Here is a 27,682-nt window from a genome sequence, read left to right as displayed (position 1 = left end):
ACTCACCAGGATTCGCGGAACCACACGTGACGTCACGACACAGCACCAAGCAGCGGCAAGTTTGAATCCAGACTTTTCTGGATACCTCTGAATTTGACCCATTTTCCCGATATTAACAAGTGATTTATAGCAAATAGGAAACGATATTCGATCTATATCACGTGTTACTGGAATAAGACCCAACAAGTTAATGCATTTTGCAACAGTTCTATGATCTTTCAGCTACAGTAAATTACGCAAGATAAGGACTTTAAGAGGGATTACCTGAACTGTATAAATAAATATACATTTTTTTATATTCAAGACTTTGTCTCTGGGTCGTACATTTGGGTTTATCAGCTTGTGTCGAGGTCCTGACAATGTTTTACAAATCAGATATTAATGTGTCGAAGTAAAACATGTGAAATATTATAGCAATATCCTTTAAAATTATGTGAAAACATGAATAAAACTGCACATCTTCAGATGTTATACATACATAAGTGTCGTACACTAATAATACAAAGTTATTATCGTATTGTATGCTGTGTGTACCTTGTGTGCACCGCCTAGTGCTTAAAGCACGTTATTGAATTTTTTTTTTTATATGTTATATTTGATGAAAATAATATTAAGAGTACATACTTTCATAGGGGGAAAATAGAAGGTCAATTATAGAATATAAAAAATCTAGAAGATACTGTAATTGATCTCTACAATAAAACAGTTTAGTGCAGGATGTACAAAGATATTAATAAGAGGATGTGCAAAACTAATTAGGCTTTATTCAAACATTAAAGAATACTTTAGGTTAAGGTCTTCTTTTAAATAAGAAAAAAGCTTTGGGGGTACATTTTGGTAAAATATTAAGCCTGACAAAGTACTTAACGTCTAATATATTGCTTTCCTACAATGTTAACTATGTTGAAGCACTTATTTTAACTGATATTATACATATGAATTATACTCTTATAAGATGTATGTAAATAGTATAATAAATGTGCAGAGTATGACAGTTTAATGGCGGAGGTAAACACACATATTGATAGATGTCTTGTAATACGCTGTTGAGGAACCTGCGACCCAAGTTTTTCATTAATTGCATAACTACACCATAGTTGTGTATATGATATGTCAATAAACCTTTGAAAATCTTGAAATCTTAAAAGGGATGTGCAAAATAGCCATTATATACAGTCTTTAATTAACTATTATTAGAGAATAACGAGTAATGAATATACTTTATAGGGATCTGCAGATAAATGTTTAGTCTTCTCAAGCACCAACTATCAAATATCTCTCCTGATTATTGGCACTTGACAATCACCTTCCCTGAATTTTACTCAGGTGTAACTAAAGTCTGATTTAAGGGTTGTTTATATTTCACATCATTAATCAGAAGTAACTCAAATAAATGAAGTGGAGTAAAAATACCAGGTTAACCTCTGAATTGTAGTAGAGTAGAATTACAAAGTAACAATGAGCTGTCATGTGGGTATATTAATGCTGCCCATTCTGAACACAAGCGATTTCCACCCATTTATTAATCATATGTTTTTCGCAAAATGTCAACGAGGGGGCGCGGGCCCGTGCCTCAGCGCATGAAGCAGACCCTTCACGCGTCTTACCAGTTCTTATGCAACTCGCAAATATCTCTCTTCTCTCTTTTCTATCTCTCTCTTCTCTCATGTCTCTCTGTCTCTCTCAATGTTGGTGCTTAAATGCTCTTTTTTCAAATGATCCGGTGCTCCTTTTTTGGCTGTGGGCACCTGCGCACCAGTTATGTGCAGCCCCGGTCATAGAACATTTTGAGAAACACAATAGCCAGCATGTGTAGTTCTGGGTGGGGGGGGGGGGGGGATAGTCAGTTTTGGATAGTCTGTCGTGGTTTCGTTCCATTTCAAAGTGCTGTTTGACGCTCGGCATAACCTTGGCGCACTGCCACTCCAACATCCAATCCCAGAGCTTGAAGATTAATCACTGGGTTTGGGCCCTTCTCACTTCGGTTAAATGGATTCCTTGCGTCCCTCACTTGCGTCGTTTCCCTGCGACTAGTCCCTCCCACCAGGGAAGCATGGAGAGATGCAAGGAAACCACGAGAAGCAGGGAAATGAGTTTTAAGAGCAATGGGACGTCCTTTCCTCCAGAGCGTCACGTGAAGCGACGTCCGTATGTGATGACGCCGCACAGCTGATCGTCTGACAGCAACCAGCTCTGTCCCCGTTATTTCCACACACACCCCCGCCTCTGTTAGTACACATTTACTGACACAAACATTTGTATCATCTGTTGTAGACCCAAATAAATAAAATAAGAACTAATTCTCAAAAAAGATAAACGCCATTCTTAAAATGTATAAACGAAAAATAGTTTGATTAATATTGATTAGAGTGCACAAAATAAATAAAATAATTCAGAGAAGAAAAAGACATATGTTATATATCAAAACCCAGTTAACATTAATTGGATTGCACACTTTGTTTGTTTTTTTGTATATGTAGCAAATTAACATTTTGATAGCACTTAATGACTGACTGAATGGAAATGACAATAAATGAAAATGTAAAACGAAAAAAGCGATCATGAAAATGTTTCCAAAATATGAATAAAAGGATTTTTGACCACTTTGTTGTTCAGATACATCACATATTTGTAACTAAATGATACATTGATTGACACAAAACACAGTATAAACTGAGGAGTGACTCCTGTGAGGTTCATGTATTTTCTTCACTCCGCTGGGAAACTGCTCTCATGTCAAGAAGCATCAGATCAGTGCATGAGCTGCATCGTCCAATCAGTGAGCGATACACAGTAAAGGGCTGGGCGAGTGTCTGAGGATTTCCTTGGAGGATGGTCTGATGGTTCCTCGATTATAGCTCCTCCATTATCGCTCCTCGCTCCTCGATCCTAGGTCCTCCGGCAAAAATAAGGCCATTGGGACGCTACTCAAGATGGTGCAGACAAATCAACTTCCGGTGAGACCGAGACCGAGGAGCGAGGAAATGAAAAATTAGAGAAGTGAGAAGGGCCCTTTGTCAGGCAAAGGGACTGTAGTCCCAAACGATAGCTGAGGATTATGGGTAGTGTAGTGTCTTCGGCCATCCTAAACTCCGAAATGTTTTTCAGATTTCATATCGCATTAACACCATATCCCAACGTGCATTGCGGCTAAAACATCCAATCACCGATCTTAAACCATAGCTGAGGATCTTGGGTAATCAGTTCAGTGGCTGTTTATAGAGTGGCGAAGTCCCTCCCCTTCCAGTGGAACTCCATGGGACCTTATTTCGGAAAAATTATGTATTGAAGTCAATGGAGAGAGAAAGATTATCTTTCGATCCCGTTTGAATTGTGCCACGAATTACACATATGATGTTTGTCAATTTAAAAGATAATTTTGCAAGTCAAAAAAATAATAATGTGTCGTAAAACTGTGAAGTAACACATTTGTTTGTGTGAAACGCTGAAGTAACTACATCTCCGGTCTAGAAGAACAACACACGTCACCAAGATGGCCGTCACTACTGTCTTGTCAACAAAAGGATTTACTACCCTCACTATCACCACAATGAAACACGTCCAGGAGAATGTCATGCAAAGCTGCCTGCCTGCCTCCCCTTGATTCTCTCAGAACTGCCTGGTCTTTTTAATGTTTAATGTGAACCATTTGTGCAGATAGCGTGAAGTAGAAAAAATCGCAGATGCAAAATTAGCGTTAGCATTTCTCCCCGTGCTTAAATTGTGTATTATAGAATGATCACACTGGTGTGACAGTAGTACTCTTCAAAGGGTTCACGAAATATGACTACTACTCTTACTGTTTAACATGTTGGGTTACTTAATGTTACTTCATGTTAAGGCTAATAAAAATGACAAGGCTGTAATGCTAGCTAACGTGCTAGCTACTAGCTAGGTAGCTAACTTGATCCAGCCACTCCTGGTCCTTTCATCAGACGGGAAGCGAAAGAACGAGCAAGACCCATTGCTGGTATGATAACAACCTGGTACTAAGCACACAGGCATCTTGTTAAAGTTATCTTATCTTAGCCAGCGCCATATAGATAGAATCTATAGCTGATCTTAGCTATATCTTAGTGGAGGAAAACAGTTATGACATCACTTACGCGATTTTGGGATTTGTAGTCTTTCTAGTTGCGTATTTTTCATAGTCTTATATTTCAACAGTTTTACGACAAACTGTGACTTTTTTGACGTGGAAATTATTTTTTAAGATTGACAAACGTCATATGTGTAATTCATGGCACAATTCAAACGGGATCAAAAGATACGTTTTCTCTCCCCATTGACTTCAATGTATTATTTTTCCGAAATAAGGTCCCATGATGCGGAAGTAAGTGGGCGTGACTTCGCCACTCTATAGCAATGATGCTCAAAATGTCCCTTATAGGCCTACGTCTGTTTCCGGTTATTTTATTTTGAGATTCAGTTCCTGACGGATGCCAAAAAAGCCCGAGATTATGGAATTAAACAAATAAATAAAAACAAGGATAATTGTGTGTTATTGTTGAATAAATAACAGTGTGTTATTTAGAAAAGAATAACAAATTAGAAGGAAAAAAAGATTTTAAAAATACAGATTTCAGTATTCTGAGGGTACTGAAGAGAGTAGCCTATTCCCCATGTATTTTCCCTGCGGATGGCAAAAAAAGTCTGACATGATACGATTTAAAATAAAAACAATAATCGTGGCTTGATATTGAGTAAGAACATGTTTTTATGAACCACACAGCTTCCGGTCTTCCAAGACCCGACCGGACAAAAATGACGTGTTGCAGGCACGAAACACACTACCAATAGAAATAGCCTACATTGCTTTTAAAATCGTTCTGTGTGACACGAAAAAAAAGGGGGAAATTATGGAGCCCCCTAGGGGACATGGAGAAGAAAAAAAAAATGTATTTGAAAAAAATATATACAGTAGGCCTATATATATGTTTTGCGAAATCTCGCAAAACTTTTCATTTAGCTCAATGTACTTCCTGGTCAGTTCGGCAAAAGAGAAACCACAACAATGGAGCAGTTCATCGATTTTACTTTGAGCTTGGCCTTAAATATAAAGATATAACATCAGTGCTTGGCAATAGGCACAGGTTTCACATAAGTGAAAGACACCTCATGAGAACACTCAGAGCGGCGGGACTTGCACGTCCCTCTGAGCTGAGTTATTGACAGATTTGAATTTTACGGATCAATAACTCATGAACATAACGTTGTAAAAATACAAACAACATGACTTTACAATCATAGCAAGGTAGACAACGAGCTACAGAGTCGTTTTTTATCAGAACATTTCGATACGCGCCGTCATCCGAGCTAAACTTCAAGAATTGGTTACAATCTGCAGCTGGAGGAGGGAGAGGAGTGAAAACTGCAACAGGGTTTTTGTTCAAATAATTGTTCTTCTCCATGTTCCCTAGGGGATTTCGTAGAAAATCGTGTTGGTGAACACGAATCAATAGATTAAATATCGTGACTATAACACGAAATGCCGTGAGACTGGGTTGGAATAAGTGTGCAAAAATATTTAAATTGTATTTTCAGATCCTGAACGAGACCGCCGGTAGAACGCGTCTCCTCCTGCAGAAGGAAGCCATGCACGCAACGCAGCGCAGAAGGATAACTTCTAGGCCCCGCTCTCTTTAACTCCAGTCGACTTTCTGCTGCTTTCCTCCATGGTGAATCGATCAGGGCCAGGGCCCAGGGGTGTAGCGCACTTCACACATTGCAGTATTAAGGAGCTGCACATGCCGCAGTTTTTGCGTGGCTGTGTCTTTAGTTGAAAGCCCAGTGGCGATCTGCTCATCTGTCATCGAAAATAATATGCTACAAAGGGGTGGACTGTGTTCTGGAGAATCACAGTAGGCCTACGTCCGGTTCACGAACGTCGGCACACAAATCAGATTTTATTTTTTAAATGGCACTTCATATCAAAAAGGATGCTGGTTTAAACCAATGTGTTTTTTAATAAACTGTCATATTTAGCAAAGAAATGTTGAGCCCTGGACCAAACCAATCCAGGAATACCACAGTGAACAAACTGTGAGCCTTGGTTTGTCACACGCAACTCCTCCTGTTCCTCACCCTCTGGTAAGTTGATTTGAGTTTTTTTAATTGAAACCGAGGCCAGAGCGAGTCCACAGCTGTTGTATCAGACTGAGCCCGTGCTGTCAACAGCAGGCAGGACTGTAGTTGGTCTGTTTCTCCATCTTGTCCAATCGTGTGTATATTCATGACGTTGTGAAAAACGACGTCTCTGAGAGACAGCTGAGCTGCGTCAGTCGTCATGCTTAAGACACTGAGAAAAGCAGCGAGTGATGACAAGGAAGCAGATTGTTGGAAAATAAGTTGATTCTGTCTGAAAAAGACAGCTGCTCTGACTTTGTTAATTCAACGTGTTTTATTTATAATATTTCCAGAACGGAAAACGTAATTTTAACTGAACAGAAGTCAATACGCTAATGGTAGTAAATGTAAATCTGCAACATTTAGGCCTATGCTTTTTTTAGTCGCGGATTGCCAAGTCATTTATTTCTTAAGTCATTATTGTTTGAAGTGAAGGATTGGTACAGTTTTTTTAATTCAAATTTTTTTTCAAAAAAATCTATTTTGTCACAATAGTTTCTTCAATATCACCTTAACCATTAAGATGTGCATCCAGCAAACTGCTGCTTTAACATTGAAACAATTAATAAATATTGGATTTGGCTGCCTTCCAAAAAGTTTGAGACTTGATAACAGCCCACACTATTAACTGTTGTGTCCTTATGTTATGCTGTTTGCTGCACGTGTAGGCATTTTGTCTGTTTTGGGTAACTATAAAAGTGTATACCAGTATTTGGTATTGTTAGTCTAATTGTTAAAAAATGAATACCAATCATCATGCATCAAGATCAATGAAGAATCTTCTTTTGATTGTATCAAAGTGCACTGAATTTAAATCAAAGCGTGAGAAACTTCAGGATTCCCACCCTTTGTGCTCACATCCACAAAGGACAGATGTTGCCTCTACTGAAGCATCTGACAACTTATTGGTCAGAATTGATCAGACAGACACGCTATGTGACTACTTAGCACACCCGAGCACTCAGAATTACCCTAATTGCCTCATCGATGCCGTTCTCTCACACAGAGCATGAGGCTGGCATTTAACGTTACCATAAAAGTAAGTGAAACCCAGGAAAATGTCATAATGGGTGTTATCTTTTCTTCTCAGCACTTCATCATTCATCATCACTGTAAACAGGTACGGTAATACAGTTTCAACGCCACTGTATAATTACATCACTATAAAGATGATTCTAGCTGTCTGTGACACAAAGATATTTCTCAATGCTCTCCGCCATTGAAGCCCCACTAATTCAATATATTTGCTGGAGCATCTTTGAAACCCCCATAAAGCACACCCTTTGTATTTCCATTTTCTTCCTTTGGCACAAACACTATTTAACACTCGAGTGTGACACAGGGCTGTCTCGGGGTAGCTTCCACCATGTGTGTGTTATGTTAGCAGAGCCTGGCAAAGCTTGGCTGCGGCCTGTATTCACTGCATGCACCATCTTGGCCAGAGGCACTTTCCAAGGGAGGATGGGTTTCCAGATCTCTTCATCATCACGAGTGTGCCAGACATGTGTGTAATGGTGTCTCTCATGCCTCACTGCAGACTGTCTCCATTTCGCAAAAACGACATACAGCATTGTAAGACGCAGGGTTGACAAACGCTCTTTCCTGAATTCCCAACAGGTCCAGTGGCCTTTTCACAAACAGATGCCCAGACTGCGAACACACACACAGTTTGAAGGCACTTAAGCTCAGAACAAGCACCTGACTGCCCACGTACATACACATTTGCACAGGCTGAAAGGCAAAACACACAGGTTAAGTTTGTTTTCCGTTTGTCTGAACTCAACTGGCATTTTTCGACTTCAGTGTGGGACTGACAATCACTATAGGTCAAAGCAAATTGCTTTTTGTCCAAGGTGTCTTGAAAACAAGCCTACCTAAATAATTACTCACTCAACCACCCTCCAGCAGCTGGAGGAGAAACACTGGGTCCTTTCACGTTTAGAGGAAGATATGATATGTCTGATTTCATGAACCAGATGTCACTGTGAAACAAAGTGCCATAACAGGATTTAACCCGTCTCTTCAATCTGACATTACAGCATCTTGACAATCGATCTTTGCTGCTCAGCCAGGCTGCTTGATAAGAAGTGCTCAGACCATTATACTTTGTGTGCACAGCCTGGCTTTTTCCCTGTCTGACACCAGTCTATTACAGCAGCGCTCTCTAAGGAGCTGTAATCAACTGTATAGCTGTTGCAGGTATGATAAGGATGAAAAGAGCATAGTTAAGCCACCAAAGACTGACCCGGGCCATCAGAGATCAATACATCATCTTGTCCAATAATAAACTACATTGACTTTCCCCTTGTCAACAGATATATTAGAGCAAGGCGTGATATGGACTTTCAAAATAAAATGGCATCTGCATTCAGTAGTTTGGCCATGTCCGAACCATTCGATACCATGTGTTTACTACGATAAGCTATGATGGAACACACTACATGTTTTTTTTTAATATCTTTTCAGTAATACTTGGACAGACCTTATGATGCAATCACATAGTTCACTGATCCGTAAATCCGGCCATGAAAATATTTAATCAAGCTGGTGTAGTTCAATATCAAATCGATAGTCTTCTCACAGGCAGATTAGCACATGCCAAAAATCGCCATGGCTACAGGCATTTTTCAGAAACATAGTTCAATGTGGACCATTTCTTTCCTAGCTTATATTGGTTATTGAAGAGTCAAAGTAGACCTACTGTAAGTGGATGACTTCAATTACAGAATCACCTCTTTATTTTCTGCATCAACTAAATACAAGTTGTTACTATAGCAATAGGAAATTATAATTTTTTTTTAAATGATTACATTTAAGATTTTAAAAACACTGAATGTTAGCATTTTTGCTTTTGTGACAAATAATTAATCAATTATAAAGAAACCCTATTATGCTAATGTTCATGTTTCATATTTGTATTTTGTGTCTCTACTGTGTAATTTTTCATACTTTAAAGTTCAAAAAGCTCTTTATTTTTCTCAAACTGCCTATGCTGCAGCACCTCTTTTCACCCTCTGCCTGAAACCAGAGCCCAGTCTGCGCTGATTGGTTAGCTGGCCGGCTCTGTTGTGATTGGTCAACTGCTTAGAGATGTCACGCCCGTTAGCCTGTCATGTCCAATGTGTTTTATTGCTATCCAATAAAAGTGCGAGTGTTACATGGTGATGTCACTATGTTGCGGTAGTAAACAAAGGACTACAACTGAGGTGTTTGCAGCAGGTGGGGAGTGAGGAACTCCCTCTGGAGGGAACTTTGAGATGTTAGCCTTTGCAGACCTTTTATATGCACAAAAACCTATGAAACACATTACAGGAAAGCAGAAAACCCCAAAATACTTATATTATTGGCCCCTTTTCAACCTAGTTGATCAGATCGTCTAATCAATCAATCTAAATAATTCAGATCTACATTTTTTTTAAATGTTGCATCACTTTGTTTTATTTTGCTGCAACAAGGAAAGTACTGATAAATTCAACTTTAGCAAATCCAACAGTAAGTGGCAGCAAGTGTACTCATGGCTTTGTAGATTAATGCATTTACTGCACTGTTAAATGTTAAAACATCCCTTTTTACGCTGCTACATTGTTACACATCAATAATGTATGATGTTAAGAGCATTCTGTGACAAAGCGTAATCTTTGTTTATGTACAGTGAGCCCACTTTACCACAGCCTTTGTCTACCTCTACCTCATTTTCCAGAACAAATTTCACAATAATGCTCAGAAAAAATTGGTTTTCTCTCAGTGTATGATGCATGTACAGTATATAGATAGAAGAAAGTATGTTTATTCTTTATGAAATATTCTATTGAAGCAACAATCAGTTTAGAAATAAATAAATCAGCTTTTCCCTAGAAATCTGGGTTATTTTAAGTAATCAAGAATACATTCCTTTGCTGTTAATTACTATCAAAGAAAGGGAAAAAGTGTGCATCAGGCATATGGCAGAGAAAATGATCTAACATAAAACTGGCAAAGGCTCACACTTTAGACAATTGAGAGTCTAGAGGTGTCTTTTGACATGTGGGAGGAAAACTCACACCAGCATGAAGTGAACGGGTTTGAAAGCACACAAGTAAAACAGACTCAATGTATATTATTTTTGTAAGGAATTAAGTATATTCTCATGTTTATTCTACCATGTTTATAAGAAAGTTTCAAAACCTTAGCAACCATAAATAGTGTCAGAAATGTTCTGATTATCCACATATTTCTCCAATCAAATGTAGAGTACATGTATTGAAAAGGCTATTAGACTATTGGCAATTCAAAATCAAAAAGTAATTTTTTAACTGTTAGTTAAATAATTTAAAGTGAGTGTAAAATGTCTCTTTCACCGACTGATTAGGGGCTCAAGGAAAAGTATAAAGCTTTATAATAATTGTTATGCTTCGTTTGAATTATGCAACTTACAATATTACTTATTGATGTATTCGGTTATAAACTTGACTTGTCCAGTAGCTTTGAGGCTTCGGTGAAATTTGCATTCATGAAATATCTTAATGTATGGTTTAAATGTACACAAGCTTTATTTTATTAATCATAATGTTTCCCGCAGGCAGTCTGCAGTGCAGCCCGGTGTGTGTCAGTCATTCTGCCAGCTGCTGTGCAGGATCAGCTGGAAGCTAATTGGTCCAGTTCTTTTTGATGTGTGCTTTCAGCATTTTGTGTAGTCATTTATCAAACCAGATTGCCAACATCAGAAAGTTAAAGTCTTAAAAAGATAAAAATCTTAAAGTGATGCTACATCTTCTGAAATCTTCTCTGGTGTGTACTGATGAAGAGTGACAGAACCATTACTTCTTAAAAAGGGAGCATTTGATTTCACAGTTTGTGCTAGAAATATATTTTTTAAAGCTGATATGTTTCCGTGCAACACTAGTTTTTAAAGTGACGGATTACAACAAAATTCTGTTTTTTTCAGACTTATCGAAGAGATGCAAGTAGGCGGCTATTATAAATCGTGTTATTATATTTCGAGTTGGATTTTTTCTTGAAAAATTAGAGAATGCTGTTGCTAGGCTGTCAAGTTACCATTTGAATATAGATAAAAATGTACTATTCATTTTATAAACAAGTGCTTTTATATTTTGATATATGGTTTGCATTATATTGGAAATAAACCGACAGAAAAGGGCAGAGGAAGGTGATAACATTCAGTCATTCAGTTCACATTACTAAACAGATATACAGAGTTAAATATGTAAATACACAGCCTGTAAGACACACATGCACATATGTGTTCAAACGCACCCTCCCACACACATACAGACAAACACAAGAGTTTCTGGCATGTGAAGAGAGCTGACAGATGGTGGAGGGTCTGGACTCTGATTCTAGATGGACGTTTGTCAAGTATTGAAGAAAAATAAATGTTGTTACGTCTGATTTGTAGGGAGAGTCAGTCGCTAAGGATTGTGCAGACGAGATCACAATTAAGAATTATATAATGAAAGAGTAGAACAATATAATTAAATAGGAAAACACAGTCTGCAGCACAGAGAATTCCTAAAAAAGGAGGCCAAAACCTGTCAAGATGTCTTCGGAGCAAAACCAACAGACTGAAGAGAAATAAAAATACCTTCCAGAATGAATCCCATAATACTTCCTAACTTGAGAATCATTTCAATCACCTCTACGTTGTGAAACCTTTGAGACATATTTCTAATGCATTATCAGAATTGTTTTTATTAAGTGTCTATCTTGCAGCCTTGAGTGTCTTTAGAACTTTTTCACACAAATGCGTCACCATGACTCAACATTTAGTCATCACGATGCAAAATAAATAACCCAAGTGGAAATTAAGATTGTGTGTCTCTGTTATACGCTTGTGTTATAAAATAATAACAAATAGTATAACTATACCCCAATCTTCGATTTAGGGATAAGGACTTTAGATATATCAACAGGCGTATCTGAACAACACTAGAATATTGTTCTCAAAATAGAAAGGTTGTTTTCTGGAAAATCCATCATATATGCAACCATTGGCAACGGTTAGTCACAAAAACATATCAACCCAAATGTTATATAGTACCATCAGTTCCATAATATATCCGTTTTATTTGATCAAGACTCCAATTACTCCACTAACACAGGATAAAAAAATAGAAAACGCATTCGGCTGGTAAAAAAAAGTCACAAGAAGACTTTGCTTTTATTGATCGTATAAAAGATCAAAAAGATTGGGAACCACTGAATTGAAAACATTAATCAACAGCCATGCAGGACCAATACACAGTATCAAACTGCTTCCCAGGTCTAAAAGACCTGCAGAAAATGTCTCCGCAGCACACCCATCCATCAAATCTGAGTTATTCTGTAAAAAGCTGAAGTATTTGGGGGGTCTCATTTAGGATTTGGCCAAATCAGTGGAGAAAAAAAACGTTGCACGTAAAGGTCCTTATTGACAGAGCAAGCAGAGCGGGCATGAACAGAATTAAATGACACGGATGATAGTGAAGCCCCTGGGCTGGTCAAAGAACAAAGAGTTACCCAAAGAAACTATTTCTGAATCAATACTATTACTGTGGATTAAATATCAAAGAAGAGAGAGGCAAAGTGTTGACTTAATAGCGGCATCAAACAGACAGGCAGCATTTTGTTAATGGAGTAGTTTTAGGACAGAGGGCAGAGAGGTTTGGGAAAAAATATATAGCATACAAAAATACAGAAAATGGAAAAGTATCACCTCCCTGAAATGAGCATCATTATTTGCAGCTCTCACAATGGATGACTGTAGACTGAATGGCTTTCATTTCAAAATTACAACGTAACAATGCCTCATACTATCTTTCATTTTGTGCTACAGCTTCCGCTATCAAAGGAGGCCTATTTTTTGGGTTTTTCCTTTACTGTAGTGTGTTGTATAGGTTTATTGTCTTTGCTTTTTAATGACTGTTTTTAAATGCTATTTTATAACATGTTTCCGCTGCACTATTTCTTAATGCTCTTATTGGTCACCTATTATGCAAAATGCACTTTTTTATGTCTTTTATAAATAAATATGTGTCCCTGGTGTGTAAGGAGACTCACAAACTGTCAGAAAATAAAACCCTGTCTTTTCCTCCTTACCCACATCTCTAAAAACGGGGGTAAAACGGTGCTGATCCAGATTCGCTCCGGTCATGACGACATTACTAATTTGTGGGCTGGCTTTACATTGAACTCCTGGCAATGTTCCGCCCACCCAACCTATCGTCCACAATGAGGCACGTTGCATTATCAGAAACAATGCGCAACGTGTTTTGGAAGTAATATGGTCTGTGTTTACATTAGCAAGCTTCGCTAACACTCTGAGCTAACTCGCGAGAGAGAAAGCGTTTGAGCACCATACTGTTTCAAAAATAATGTTTGATGTGGTTTGGAACATAAAATTGCGTTTAATCACAGCAGCGTTTAGCTTCAGCCGGTGGAGCAGACACTCTTCTCTTCACAGAGCTCACCGCTTGCATGCGCTCCAAAGGGGCGTGGCCAGCAGCAGCTTGGGTTTCATTTGAAGCCACTGACCCAGAATCAGCACTTTAGTAACAGGGCTGAAATAGAAGGGTATGAGGCAGGCAGAGGCTGCGCTAGACTTTTTCGCTGCCCGTCATTTTGACGGACAGGATCGTAAAACCTCCGTCAAAATCCAGAATTACCCGTCAGCCTTTACACAACTCTGACGAGGTGGGGGGGGGGGAAGCATGCTTGTGAACTGTCAATGGGGGGGGGGACAGTTCACATGCGCCGTGTTATACATGGCTGCTGCACCTCGCGGGAGCGTGCACAGCGTAAAGCCAAATATCACAGACATTTCAATGATTTGTACGGCACAGTTAGGTTTGGAAACGATATCATTTCCTTTTGGAGGGCATGCATAACACGGCATAACACCGGAGCCTCGCTGTGGGGAAAATTTGGCGCTGTTCCGAGTTTGTTCTAATCTGTCAAAATGACGGACTGCTTTCAGATTTGTCCGTCATTGTTAAAAAAAAATCTGTCATAGACGGAAAATATTCGGTTAACGCGACCTCTGGAGGCAGGCTACAATGGGTGATCTGTTAGGTATTTTGAGCAAAAGACTACATAGACATGTTTTGTATAGATTTGGTCATATAACATATTGTTCAAATATAGCATAATAGGTGAGCTTTAATGTCTTTCATTTTTTGTAAAGCACTTTGAATTACCTTGTAATTACAGGTGCTGTATAAATAAACGTGCCTTGCCGTGTGCATGTATATGGTCTTCCAAGGCTGAAATCTGAAACGTCTCAATTGGACTCCTTCCTGAACATAGTGACGTCATTGTGTAACGCTTACCATTGGCTGACGCTTCAACACATTGCACATGACATCTCTGAGCGGTTGACCAATCACAATAGAGCTGGCCAGCTAACCAATCAGAGCAGACTGGGCTCTGGTTTCAGACAGAGGGTGAAAAGAGGTGCTGCAGCACAGGCAGTATGAGAACAATAAAGACCTTTTTGAACATTAAAGCATTGGAACATGTCACAGTAGAGGTAAACAATTTAAATATGAAACCTGAAAATTGGCATAATAGGGCCCCTTTAAAGGTCCCATGTCATGCTTTTCCGGTTATTACCCGTCCCCTTGTGTGTTATGAAGGTTTTTATGCATGTAAACGGTCTGCAGAGTCAAAACCCTCAAAGTACACCCTGTAGCGAGTAAAACTCTAACACAGAAAATACCTCCCGAAAACGCCTCGTTGGAGATACGTCACTGTCCATTGATTCTTCCGGGTACCGCATGATGTCATGCGTTACCCGGAACAAAATGGACCAATCCGTGGAGCCGTTACGTTACGTCCGCGGAGCCGTTACGTTAAGCCCCCGCTGATTGGTCCAAATTGACCAATCCACGGACTTCCTCACACACACACACTCAGTGCATGCAGCTCTGCTGATTTCTCCTCCCTGGCTGCAGGCTGATAACAGACAGTTGGGATCGCGGCGAAATTCTCTCTGCAGACCCATTCTCACAGCGTTTATCAACCTTTTTCTTACTCAATATCAAGCCACACTTATTGTTTTTACTTCGGCTGTGACTTTGCGTGTGCTCAGGATGAGTTTGGCTGTGTTTCGCTGTGTATCACTAAACAAGGACACCACACCTCCACGGAGCTCAGCGCGATTCACCAATCAGAGCATACTGTGCTCGTAGGGAGGGTGGGGGCTGGAGCTATTGGAGCTACAACGAGCCGTTAAAGGCAGAGAGTGAAATTCAGTGAATACACGTAGTTTACAGAGAAACCAAAGTGATTTGGGAAAATTGCACAATATAAATCTATTCTAGTATACCTCAACAATGGAATTATGATCAGTGGAAATGGCCATGAAATGGGACCTTTAAGCAATAATGGTACAGTCCTGTCTAGAGAGAATGTAATTCTCATTTTATTATTGATACCGGTAGGTAAGTCTAAAAATAATTGCTCTTTATTTTAACGGTGTGACTTGAATGTATGTTTGTATATTGTACACCTGTGTCACTGAAATATGTAGTAAATGGCAAATCGCTGACAATAGTAATTCTGACTTGTGTTGAAACATGACACCAACTTGCATAAAATTAAGGTACATGCTTTTCAAGGAAGAAAACATAAAAGTATTTAATGGCTTCATAGTGAAGCAGTCAGTGTGAACTGTCTCACTGAACGAGTGGGTTTGGTTGAAGTTAAATGCCTCGATGGGCTGATAATAGTTTATCTTGATTTAACTGTCATTCCTCTAAATGAGCTGCTAAATCAATCGTGACACAGGGCCGTCATTTTACTGTGTCACTGGAAGGTTTATTGGGGAATAAAAAACATCCGAACAACGTGAGATGAAGCATGAAATTTCATGGCATGAGCCTGTTTTTTGTTCTTGTTTAAAGAAGTCCCCGAACGAAACCCTACAAGGTTAAAATGAATATAAATGTAACAGATTTTATACGATGAATGCCATAAAAGAAACCATATTATTGGTCAGAGTCGCTAAAAGTTAGGGCAACCACTATAATGAAACGCTATAAACAAGGCGACTAATTTTCAACCAAGCATGGAAAAAAGACCTTGTGAAAGAAAAGAAAAGGCGTCACCACTCAAATGTAACCACTCATGCTCGATTTAAAAACGCTGTCAAAAATTCCATTTATTTTTATGGCAAAGAAAAACAATGACCAGAAGAAACATAACTCTGAAGCTAGATTAATGATACCTTGCTCTTCAAAGGGATTTACCTCTGATCTAATTCTGTCCAGATTCTAAATTAACACAAGATGCATGCATTTAAATTAGAAGATTAGATTAAATTGTGTATAGACGCTCTGCTCAGGTTATTGCTTCACTCCAAATAAGTACAAGCCTAGCGACTAAAACATAAAATGCTCGAATTACATGTTTTGAAAATCTGATAAGCAGGTGATGATTCTAGCAGAAAATGTATAGTGACAATAATGTTTATTTAAAAATCATTCAAAAAGTAAATAGATAGCTTTTCAGGACATTGTATTTTAATTTGAGTGGCAAAGACAAATCAAAATAGTGTTTCTTACTTTTCTAGACCCAAAATAATCACCTGTAAAAAGAAAAAATGTTTTTTATTCTAATTTAACAGTCACTGATTATTCTACACAGGTCTGAAGCTAAAGTGCCAACAGGAGCAGAGGATCAACCGGGGGGAAATAACCATTTACTCGCTCAAAGAAATTGCAACCAAGCAGATGGTGAGCACCTCAGGGAAAACGTAATATGGTGGAGCTTTGACCACAAAACAGAGGATCGGCTCGCTCATTCAAGGAATCATGAAAGAAAGCGTCAAGTGCTAATGATATCTGCCCTCCTCCACACACACTGCTGTGTGGCCGGGTTTCTGCTTTATGCCTTAACCTTAGACTGGGACTGACACAGCTTTTAGCTTACAAGTTGTCATGTAAAAGTAGCTTCTCTGAATGGTTTGTATTTATTTGTTAGGTAACAAATGCTCAGAAGGGAGTCACGATAGTAGCAAATGCTGCGGTAAATGCAAATATTAGCCACTTAAGACACATTATAAACTCTACATCCATCCAGTAAAGGTGTGTGAATAATAACAGCAAGGATCCCTATAGAAAGATATATATATTTCTGCTGCTGAGTATTCTTTCTGATCATGTCCTTTCTAGTGTAGATATCTATCTATTGGCTGTTTATTGATTTTATTATATTTATTTTTCCACCTTTTTAAATATTTTATTTTAAACCCTGAACACATTGCTGCTGTAACACAATAATTTAGGAAGAATAAAGTATAAATGTCCCTATTTATCTATCTATCTATCTTAAATCTGAAATGTGTTGGTCCATTGTATTACATTGCAGTACTTGGATTAACAGCCAATATATTCATGCTTCCTTCCTAATATGCCTTTAAAATGTATTATTCAGCACGTTGTTCATTATTTACATGCTTCCACCAGCAGTGTCATGTGCAAACCCTGTTGAATTCTCGAGAAAATAAAGGCTCAGTGATGGCAGCTCAGGGCAATCTTTAATCAACTATTCATAATCTACGGTGTTTATCCAGCACTAAATGTTATTTGCTTTCCTTTTTTGCCGTTAGCTGGAAGCACTTAACCCATGAGGGTTGAACCCAATTTAACTGCAGAGCACTAATTACAGTAATGCCACGCGAGATCAAAAAAGCACAGGTATGGATCAAAAGTGAAATAAATTACTATGCAGGTTTAAAAGTTTTAGTTTTGTTGAGACCTTTATAAATCACCAGATAAATGATTCGCCATTGCAAGACAGTGGAGAAGGTTCCTACACGATGTGAAGGCGCATAAACAATAACTCGTGGGTCAGTGTCTCCAACGTGAATCATAAAAACGAGAGCATAAACTGAGGGCAAGAGAAAATGTCAAAACGAGTGGGATGTTGAAGGCCTGTGTGCTCTTCCATGAGAAGAATCATTTTCCTCTACTTTTCTTCCTCTAAATGGATATTTTCTTTACTCTTCTGTGGCCCCCATATTACCGAAACTAGCCACTTCAGTGAATGTGAGACGCCTCGCCCGGCCGACACAGTAAACTGTAATGTCAGAACAAGGAGCCACCAAAATGCTTTCCAGTGAGCATTAAAGTCTAGAACGCTCTGAGCTTCTTATTCCCGGGTCACTGCCTCTCTTTTGTGCTACTCATGTGCACCACCGAATGAAACAAATGACATTTACCAAAAATAAATGTTCTTCTCACTGAACAAGGGCTGAACATTTGCTGCAGTCGAAGTAAGAAAGGAAATCCCTGTCAGGATCTCCTGTGGTTGTACTAGACGAGACCTAGAAGCACAATCTGTGTCGCAGGTGATGCCTGTTAACTTTACAGGCTGCTTCACAAAGGAATAATGTAATCATCTGACGTATCCTGCCTGTGATCATGAATTATATTTTCCCTGACTTCTTGTCAGAGTGGCTCTCACTTCTTGGGTATAAACCAACTTTTTTTTGAGCTGCAGCTCCTTTGTTACTGTGTTACCGTTACATAAGGTTAGAGTAAAATATTCATCAAGCTGCTCCGGAGCACATCTGTATGCAGCTGAGTGCTGAGGAAACACTTTTTCTGTAAACCTGCTAACTACACCAGGGTGGTTGCTGCCAGCTTTAAAGTGGTCTGCGTGCAAATGTGCTTGATTGCTTTTGTGTACGCTTGTGTAGTGAAGTTGATACACACATGGCGTGTGAGTTTGAGTGGTAAAATGTTACACATGCGGGTGCTTACACAAGCATGCTTTAATGCACATGTCTAAGAGTCGGCCCGTCTTCATCGGTATGCTGAGTTTTTATTCCTGAGCAAGCATCGCCCTCCTTTAAAGCAAACTGTCTAGCCGCAGTGCTCATAGACGTGGACGTCCCTCGTCTCTCCGCATGCTAGATCAAGCAGCAAACGATGTCTTGCTGGCGCAAGGGCAGGTTATGAGGTGGTCATAAAGTTAAATTGGTCACCTTCCGGGGCCATCAGCTGCTCCATCCTGGCCAGGAGAAGCAGCTGGCATCTGGCTGACCTGTGGATCTCCGGGAAAAGCCATAACTCAAGACCCCACCTAATGACCAGTCTCCATTAAAGGTTTACTGTTAAATCCATATAACTAACCGGACCGCTTTACATCACTTTAGGAGCTTTTCCTCTTTTTCAAATGTTGTAATGACCGTTATTCAATTAGAGTGGATGTTGAGTGATTAGCGACTACCTTGGATAGAGTTTGATTTTCAATACATTGGCTCAGAAACCCCGGTGATAGTAGAGAAGATCAACCTGTAGGCTGACTGAAGCCTCTTTCTTAACCTCCGGCTGTCTTAATTTAAAAAGGAAGAAGAGGGGAATGCTAATATATATATTGAGGATAAAGAGAAAGGAGATCAGAGGAATCTAAATTAAATATGCAAGGACATCGCTTGCGTGCATTAATGAAGAGGGAATGAGCACGGTGCTAATGACGAAGGATTTAAGGCTTCCATGTGAGAGAGGGATCAAGCGCACGCTGCAGGAGAGGCTCATTACTGTGGCCCACACCAGCTCCTACCTGTGAGAGCGTGCATATAAGCATATTCTGTGTGTCAGTGACAGAAAGAAATATGGAGTTCATGCACCGGGCTTTGCATGCTCCACTGGGTTTATCAATGGATTAATAATCCCCTGCAATACGCTGAAGGAGAAAATAACATACGCAAATAAGACATATAAAAGACACACAAAACTGTGTTCTGTAACAGTAAGTTCACTCTGGTTAACGCTGGAGGCGTCGCCATGTGGGATACATCCCATGTGGTTTAACACTGTGGAGGCAGGATGCTTAACACATCGTTTTTGAGTATTAGACTGACTAACCAATACAGACAAAAATAAATACAAAAGTAGGGCTGTACAATTAATCAAAATGTTATCTAAATGGCAATATTCAAATTGCAGTATATTTGGCGAAGGATATGTGAAAATATTTGAATGAATCATGGTGCTGCAGAGTCCCAGCCTACAAACTGTATTCTGCAGACTTAAAGGGGCCCTATTGTGCCCTTTGGGGTTTTCCTTTTCCTATAGTGTGTTCTACAGGTTTTTGTGCATGTAAATGGTCTGCAGAGGCTAAAATCCCTGTTCTCTCCAGAGAGAGTCTCTCTCCCCCCGCCTGAAACGCCCCCATTGGACTCCTTTGTTTATTTCCGTAACGATACGATATACTTTATTGTCCCCGTAAGGAAATTTGTTCTGGACTCTGTCCTGCAGTTCCGCATACATGTACATATACAAACATAGTAAACATTCAAATACATACAAATATCATCACTCATACACCGTTTGAACAAACACAATACACAGACGCACATACTAACAGTGGCGAACTATTGCACAACCCTCATGGCCAACATTCAAAAAGTATATTTCATTATATGTGAATGTTAAGAAGCTTAAGTAGGTAGGAATGAGTGCTTATAGCGGTTCAGCCTGCTCTTGGGAACCCTGAATACCAGAAGGTAGGAGCTGGAATTCTGGGTGGAGTATGTGGGTGGGATCACACACAATTTGTTGTGCCTGTCTAATAATAGACTGTGACATCACTATGTAACGCTAGCGCTCCAATACATTGTACATGGGGGTATTGAGGGTTAAGTATCTTGCCCAAGGATGAATCGACATGTTGACTGCACAGTCTGGGATATAATCCACAATTATCTGGTTCAAAGACGACAGTACTCCCTCGCAGCCACAGTCGCCCAATAAAAACGAAAGCATCGTATCCACCTAAAGAAGTTCTGGGAATGAGCCAAATCAGAGCCCTCTCCCATTAAGTTGATAATTGGCGGCGATCAATAAAAATACTTAGAATCTTACCTATGACTAATGCTGTAGTATTCATGGCCTCAGCCCAGTTAAAACACAGTGCCTAAAGAACAGAGCACCCACACAGAGAAACGGCCTACACGTGTATCACTACTCACTATTCTCACACATATCATGATAATTATCAGAGATGTGAAAACACCAGATGTCTGCAGTCAATGAAATGACTGAAAAAGGTGTGTGTCCTAATCATGGCTCAATCATAATATTGTATCACACACTCTCTCCAGCTTGACATTGGCAAAGTGTTGATCACACTGGAAGGCAGTAGAGGAAGCAGAGCCAGAGTCTGGGCTGGTTCAAGAGCAGTCTAGCATTTAGCTGAATCGCAGGGGAGAGCGGAAACAAGGATAAAAAGAAATATGGAGCCTGCATCCCACTGCTTTACCTTCAATTTATGTTACCTATGGATACAACTAACTGTTTACGACTGACGTCTGAGGCTCAGGCGGTACAGTGGTCGTCCACCAATCAGAGGGTTGGTGGTTCGAAGTGTCCTTGAGCAAAATTGCTCCAGATGGCATGAGGAGTGTGTGCGTGTGTGTGTGTGTGTGTGTGTCTGTGTGTGTGTGTGTGTGTGTGTGTGTGTATGTGTGTGTGTGTGTGTGTGTGTGTGTGTGTGTGTGTGTGTGTGTGTGTGTGTGTGTGTGTGTGTGTGTGTGTGGGGGGGGGGGGGGGGTGTGTGTGTGTGTGTGTGTGTGTGTGTGTGTGTGTGTGTGTGTGTGTGTGTGTGTGTGTGTGTGTGTGTGTGTGAGAATGTTTATCACTCCTGTATGGTAGCCTGTGAATGGCTGAATGCTGACATGTGTTGTAAAAGCTCTTTGAGTGGTCGCAAAGACTTGGGGAGCGTTATATAAAAATATATGGGATTAGTTTTGTGTCATAAAGATAGAGGAACACTTTCTCAGAATCAAGTCAAACTAAAAAAAAGAAACCGAGTCAAGCAAAATAAATGTAATTTAAAAAATAAAACTATAAATTGCAAACAAATCATTTGTGTAATCATGTAAACTATAAGTCTTTGTTCTTTGTTTTAACATATCTTTTTGTTTGCAGTTCTTGTTTCTTCTTTCTCAATGATCAGACTTTTGCTCTCGCTGCAGCTCTCAGCTGCACTGTACAATCGCCGGAGGAATGGGCTGTCACTCAAAAACTAAGTAGCCAAAGGGGACGCACCCCTGAAAGTCCCGCCCACCTTGTGATGTTTGTGTCATATACAGTATATGGTCATTACATTATTACATTACATGTCACCTGTTAGACACTTTTATCCAAAGCGACTTACATACTCAATACTGTGGACAATCCCCAAAGGAGCAATTTGGGGTGAAGTGTCTTGCCCAGGGCGTTGGACACAACGACATGCTGACTACTGTACCGATATTTTCAGACTTTGTTCTTTACTTTCTCCCTCTTTATATGTAGAAGACATTATGTTTTCTCCGTCATGTTCTTTCCATAGCAACAACAACTTTCTGTCAACTCACCTTCAAAATAAAAGCATCTAAATAAAACAGGAAGTTAACCTAAATTACATTTAAGACATACAACTACAACGAAAGTAACAAAAACAATGTAATATCCTTTTCAGTTTCACAGAACACAAATTGGGTTATTTACATAATATGTTTACATGATTTTGTTGTGCAATAAAACAACCGGATGGATACATGATAAAGGAAATTTTCAAATTCGGCTCTGATCGTAACAACATCGGGCCATTCGTGAGGGCATCTTAAGCCATCGTATGACCGCCGGTGGAGTTTCTCAGGCTCCGGGAGCAACTTCGTGAGCGTTGGCAAAATCTTTGGCATGCCAAAAAATTGCCGAGGGGCCTTGCAAAGGTTCATTTTCGTGTTGAATTTGTGTGTCCATTTTGCCCTTCGTAAGGCACTCGTGAGGGCATCTTGTCAAATCGTGCTATGTTGTTAACCTGGTTTTTGTCTGTGCATAAGAACAAGTATTTTTGCTTTAAATAACAGTAAGGAGCAAATCTGCAAGTCTCCAAAGAATTAACTATTAAGACAAGCCCAATCAAAATCCACAATTATTTGGGTAATGTCAAGTAGGTATAGGGAAGAGTCCAACTTAGCCACAGTAAACCCCTGGCATGCAGAGGTTCTTAAGTAAAGCACTGAATCAGCTGCAGGGATAGTTTTGGTGTGACTGCGCCAATAGTTGACCTCAGAAGGAACCCAATAACACACAAGATCCACATGAATTTTCATGTGGGATAAAGGTAATGTGAATTTTGGAGATTGTATTATATTCAGCCCTGAGCCTCTTTTTCAGGTCTCAGGCTCGAAAATGACATTCCCAGAACAAATGACTATATCTTCCCTTCTAAAAGGGGTAAATTAATAATCTTTTTTCTCAAAGCAATGATAAACCTGTGAGTTGGATGTAGAAAAGTCAGGATCAATATAGATTTTTTTTTATTTTAAAGTAAATTCAGATTGAACATAGTAAAAAAAAATGTATTATAGTGTCCATCCAAAAATAAATACATTACTTAAACCACCCTTGAATGATGGCATGGTAGACTAAAAGCTTTAGGAATCCAAACTATAACATATAATAAGTACCCTGTATCAGGATTGATGCAAAACAAGTGACATTTGACCTTTTTAGAGAGGTTTAGCAAAAGAAACCCCTCAGTTGATTTTGATGATTGACATCTCTTTTGAACGGTCAGAGCCAATAGAATCGAGAGGGAATTCCTCAAGTGAGAGTGATGCGCACGCAGTTTGCCCAAACCGAAAGCTATGTTACGCTCTGAAAACTGAAAACTAGGCTTATTACCATAAATATGATGATGGATTATCAGTGATCTTTTCAAAGTGACACAGACACATTGGATTAACCTTCAGCAGCGTTTTTCTCGTTTTATGCCATTGAACACAACTTTTGATCAGAAAAACAGCAAAGGTAAGACATATTTGCCGTTTTGGCTCAGTAAAGCTACGTTGTGCGTTGCCTGGGTTTGCCTTCGCTGCCGCGAGTTTTGGTCGCACAGTGATGATACTTATATCTCTAGAATGTGTGGAATATCAGCTTGAATCTGATATCTTTTCTGCAGATCTGATAAGTAATAAAGTATTTCTGCCGTGAGTTCTGTGCTAAGTGCGTTAGCATTTCTTCGCTCAGGGCTAATTCAGAGGCTTGTTATTACCCTTGTGTTTTGTTTAGCTAAAAATTGTTCATATCGCCAGTTAGCTGAGTTTCTTCCCGTTAAGTGGGTATGACACATTAATAGGTTGTTAAATGTTAAGAAGCCCTGAGACACAGTTTCGCCGGCGGGGGGTGCCGGGCTTAACAGGTTAAGCTGAAAGCAGAACAAAGACAACATGTAATACATTTCCAAGTTGGTATTGGATTCCGAGTATTATCTGAGGAACAATACCTCATTTTCATTGCTACAACATTTAAATAAGCCACTATCTTGGGGTCCTAATGAAATTTATTTGAATAACATCCGTGCTAAAAATGTATTTTGTCCATGAAACAACCAGACAGTACTACAGCAAAAGTTATTATTTCTACATAAAACAAAAACATGTATTTTTTTTCAATAAAGTAGAAAGATCTACTATGCTTGCTATTGCTGGCTGGATAGAAAATATGTGTTCAATAATTGATCAAATAGCCAAATGTACATGAACAGAAGATATGTGTCCACTCTGTAAGCAGATGTAGACATTGGTAGATAGGCTATGGGGTAAAAATGGATTTAAGTAGTATCCTATTAATCACGGGTGCATAGTGACAGGCAATACCTCTCACTGCTTAGCAACCAACCCCTGCAGGGCAACCGTCAGAGTGATGAGATTTACCAATCGTATCTCCTCTCTAAGTGTCCATTGTGTGGCAGCAGATCTTTAACACATGTGGTTCTCTAACACTGCTGTTGTTCTTTCTGCTAGTATTATTAATTATTCACACACACATATAAAAGGATCAATACACAAAAACAACAAATCATAGGTGAAAGTGTACATAAAGTATTCAGCAGCTTGTGTTCTTTTTGCTGCATTTTATACAAACCAGGAAGTGCACGTCCACACCTTCAGATAGAAAATATCAGTGCTGTCTTACCTTGAACAGGCGCAGTATGTTAGCCACCATGATGGAGACGGAGCTGGACGAGGCTCCGATGACGCCCACCACCCTCTCAGGTTTGGTGATGATTGGTGCCCCTCCGCCAAGACACTTGACGTCTGTCCCGTCCTTCTCGATGAGCGCCTGCACGAAGGTGAGCGACTGCTCCAAGGCGTGAGTGTCCCTGGAACAGGTGTCCAGGATACGTGCCCCCAGAGTGATGTTGGGCAGCAGATTATGGTCATTATTGATGCGGTCAAGGGCAAAGAGCATGGCCTCCAGTCTGTGTATACCCTTCTCTTTCTTCAGCTCCCCACATGGCTTGCCATCGTGGCCCCTGGCATGCACCGGGAAGAGCCCACCTAAGGAGATGTGCCCGTCGATGCGGATGGAGTTCAAATGTGTGTGTCCCGGCCCTTTGGGTTTGGCAGCCTGAGTGACTTCTAGAGAGCTGTAGAGGAGAAGCAGCAGCAGCAGAGGCAGAGTCAGGCTTGTCCGATTCGGTCTACATGCCGGGGGTTGAAACATGGCCGCGGCCCGAGCACACATCTACACGGCTACAACCGAACCCGGCAATCCGAAAACAACAAAAGCTAGGTATCACTTGACGACGGCCAGAGGGTTAATTGCAATACCTTTTGAAGCAGTTGGCACAGAAAAGGCTTCGTCTCATGTCTCTTCTCTCTTCCAGGCATTCAATTAATGCAGAATATGAGCTTGGTTATTTAACTGAAAAAAATCCAGTCCTCTTCCCCTCTTTCAGTCCCTCACTCCATCATCTGACCACAGTGGTCGGCAGCTGCTCCTTTGCCTGTTGTTGTTATTCACAGAATTACCTATGGAGATCATTCACTTGGGGCATTAGGAAGAACAAAGGTGAGCGATAAGCTTTTTTCTCCGTCTCTCCTTCCTGTCTTGCTCCGTCTCTTTCCTCTCCACCTCAATCAGAAGTTTTTAATCTCCCCTGTTCCCCTGGGCAGGGATTTGGTATATGTCAGAGCCCTCAGGCCTGCTTAGGTCCACAGGCTTCAGAGTGAATTCCTGAAAGATGAAAAAGAGAAGAGTAGTGAGCGAGTGCACAGAGAAAATTGAAAAAAAAGGTAGAGGGATTTGTTGTGGTGAGAGCTTTTCAATACTACTTTTTCGCTTAACCTTTTAAGTGTAGCGTTATGTGGAATAAAGAGACATTTCTGCCCGAAACTCTTTTCTTTCTCTTATATAGTCTTCCTACGTCTACCATTTGAAATTGTAAGGTTTCCATAGGCTCTCAAGGTTGACAAGGCTGAGATTCAGATCTCAACGCTTCATATTCACCAATCAACCTTGCTGCCTAAGTATTATGGTTACAGTGATATAAAAACAGTGCTGTTGGCATTAGCAGTAGTTAGGTTGGTGTTTTGTGTTCTATATTTTTTTATAAAATGTATCACCATTGCCGCCACATTACTTCTTCAAAGCCTGACAATTCATCAGAAAATTAAGAATTTAAAGGGAAGTTCAAAAAGACTGAATAAACTACAGATAAGGATTATGTCGCTTTGTGCTGAATGGACCTCTCCAGCATTACCCAGGTATCTCTGCTTACTACAGGCAAAATCAATTACATATATTCTAATGGGATTCTTATGTGGGCTTCAGAGACTCTGAGCATGTCTAGGTCTGTGCCTTGAAGGCTAAAAAAGTACAACAAACCAATGGGGGTATGTTCTAAGAAAAGAAGTAGAAATTATAATTACGCTATTACAAATGGAGAATGGCTTTTGTATCCAAAGTTGACAAAAAGAAAAAATACCCTCCTTAAAAATAAATCACTGCAATAAGCAAGCCGTCTTCTGGGCATACATGAATACTGAGGATACTGCACATTTGCTAAATCAATGAACCGTCATCCAGATCACTGATGCCTGTAATATTTCCCATGGAAGGATATACAGATGTTACGCTTCCTGATCACATATAGAAAAAAGAACTTCAATGCCTTGAAGATATGAAGATTTCATCTCTTGAGAGACGGACGTCACTAGGGCAGCAACTTCGTTTCATTATTGATTCACCTGCAGATAATTTTCTGATAAGATCAATATAAAACAAACATGTGTGATCATTTAACAAATCATTTCCCAGAGCCCAAGGGGAAACCTTCAAGAAGTGATTGATCATTCCACATGAATGCATCTGCTTTCATTTTTTCGCCGCTTTGTCCGTTATGAGATGTAGATTATATATATTAAAATGTTGTGAAAATGCTGGTGAGGTGCATAATGGGGATTTTAAATGTCTTAGATATCTACAGTCCACACTCTTGACACTCTCATTTCCTCCCTTTTTTTTTTCCTTTTTCTGAGACACACAATGCATGCATGCCATATAGACACAAAATGTGCTATTCAATCACGTATGTACATATCTACACCCTGTTAATTCCCGGAGCAGAAATAGGCTCTGACGGAACAATCTCCCTCCATGCGGTAACAGAATAGAGCTGTAGACATTGGTTTCCAGCAGAGTGGGTTGAAGCCTCGGATCAGCAGCGGCTGAGATTCATTGAGAGTGTATTGGAAGTGACAAGGTCCTTTGAATACACCCAACTATCTCCTGCTGAG

The 27,682-nt window shown here is 39.8% G+C and overlaps 1 protein-coding gene across 3 annotated transcripts in view; it reads right to left on the bottom strand.

The window, feature by feature from the left end:
* Positions 1-27,682, bottom strand: part of LOC307041993 (metabotropic glutamate receptor 4-like) — a 211,834-nt gene that overhangs the window by 130,911 nt on the left and 53,241 nt on the right. For 2 of the 3 annotated variants that reach the window (XM_079685624.1, XM_079685625.1), the window contains exon 2: positions 25,077-26,120. The exons of the other annotated variant lie outside the window; for it this stretch is intronic. In XM_079685624.1, coding sequence (XP_079541750.1) covers positions 25,077-25,628 — 552 coding nt within the window. In that variant the 5' untranslated portion in view covers positions 25,629-26,120. The remainder of the gene's footprint in view (positions 1-25,076; positions 26,121-27,682) is intronic. 3 annotated transcript variants of the gene reach the window in all.

The sequence above is a fragment of the Notothenia rossii genome (assembly GCF_949606895.1).
Source record: "Notothenia rossii genome assembly, chromosome: 5".
Lineage (NCBI taxonomy): Eukaryota > Metazoa > Chordata > Actinopteri > Perciformes > Nototheniidae > Notothenia > Notothenia rossii.
Note: the sequence above shows the minus strand (reverse complement) of the source record. Positions and strands in the feature narration are given on the sequence as shown.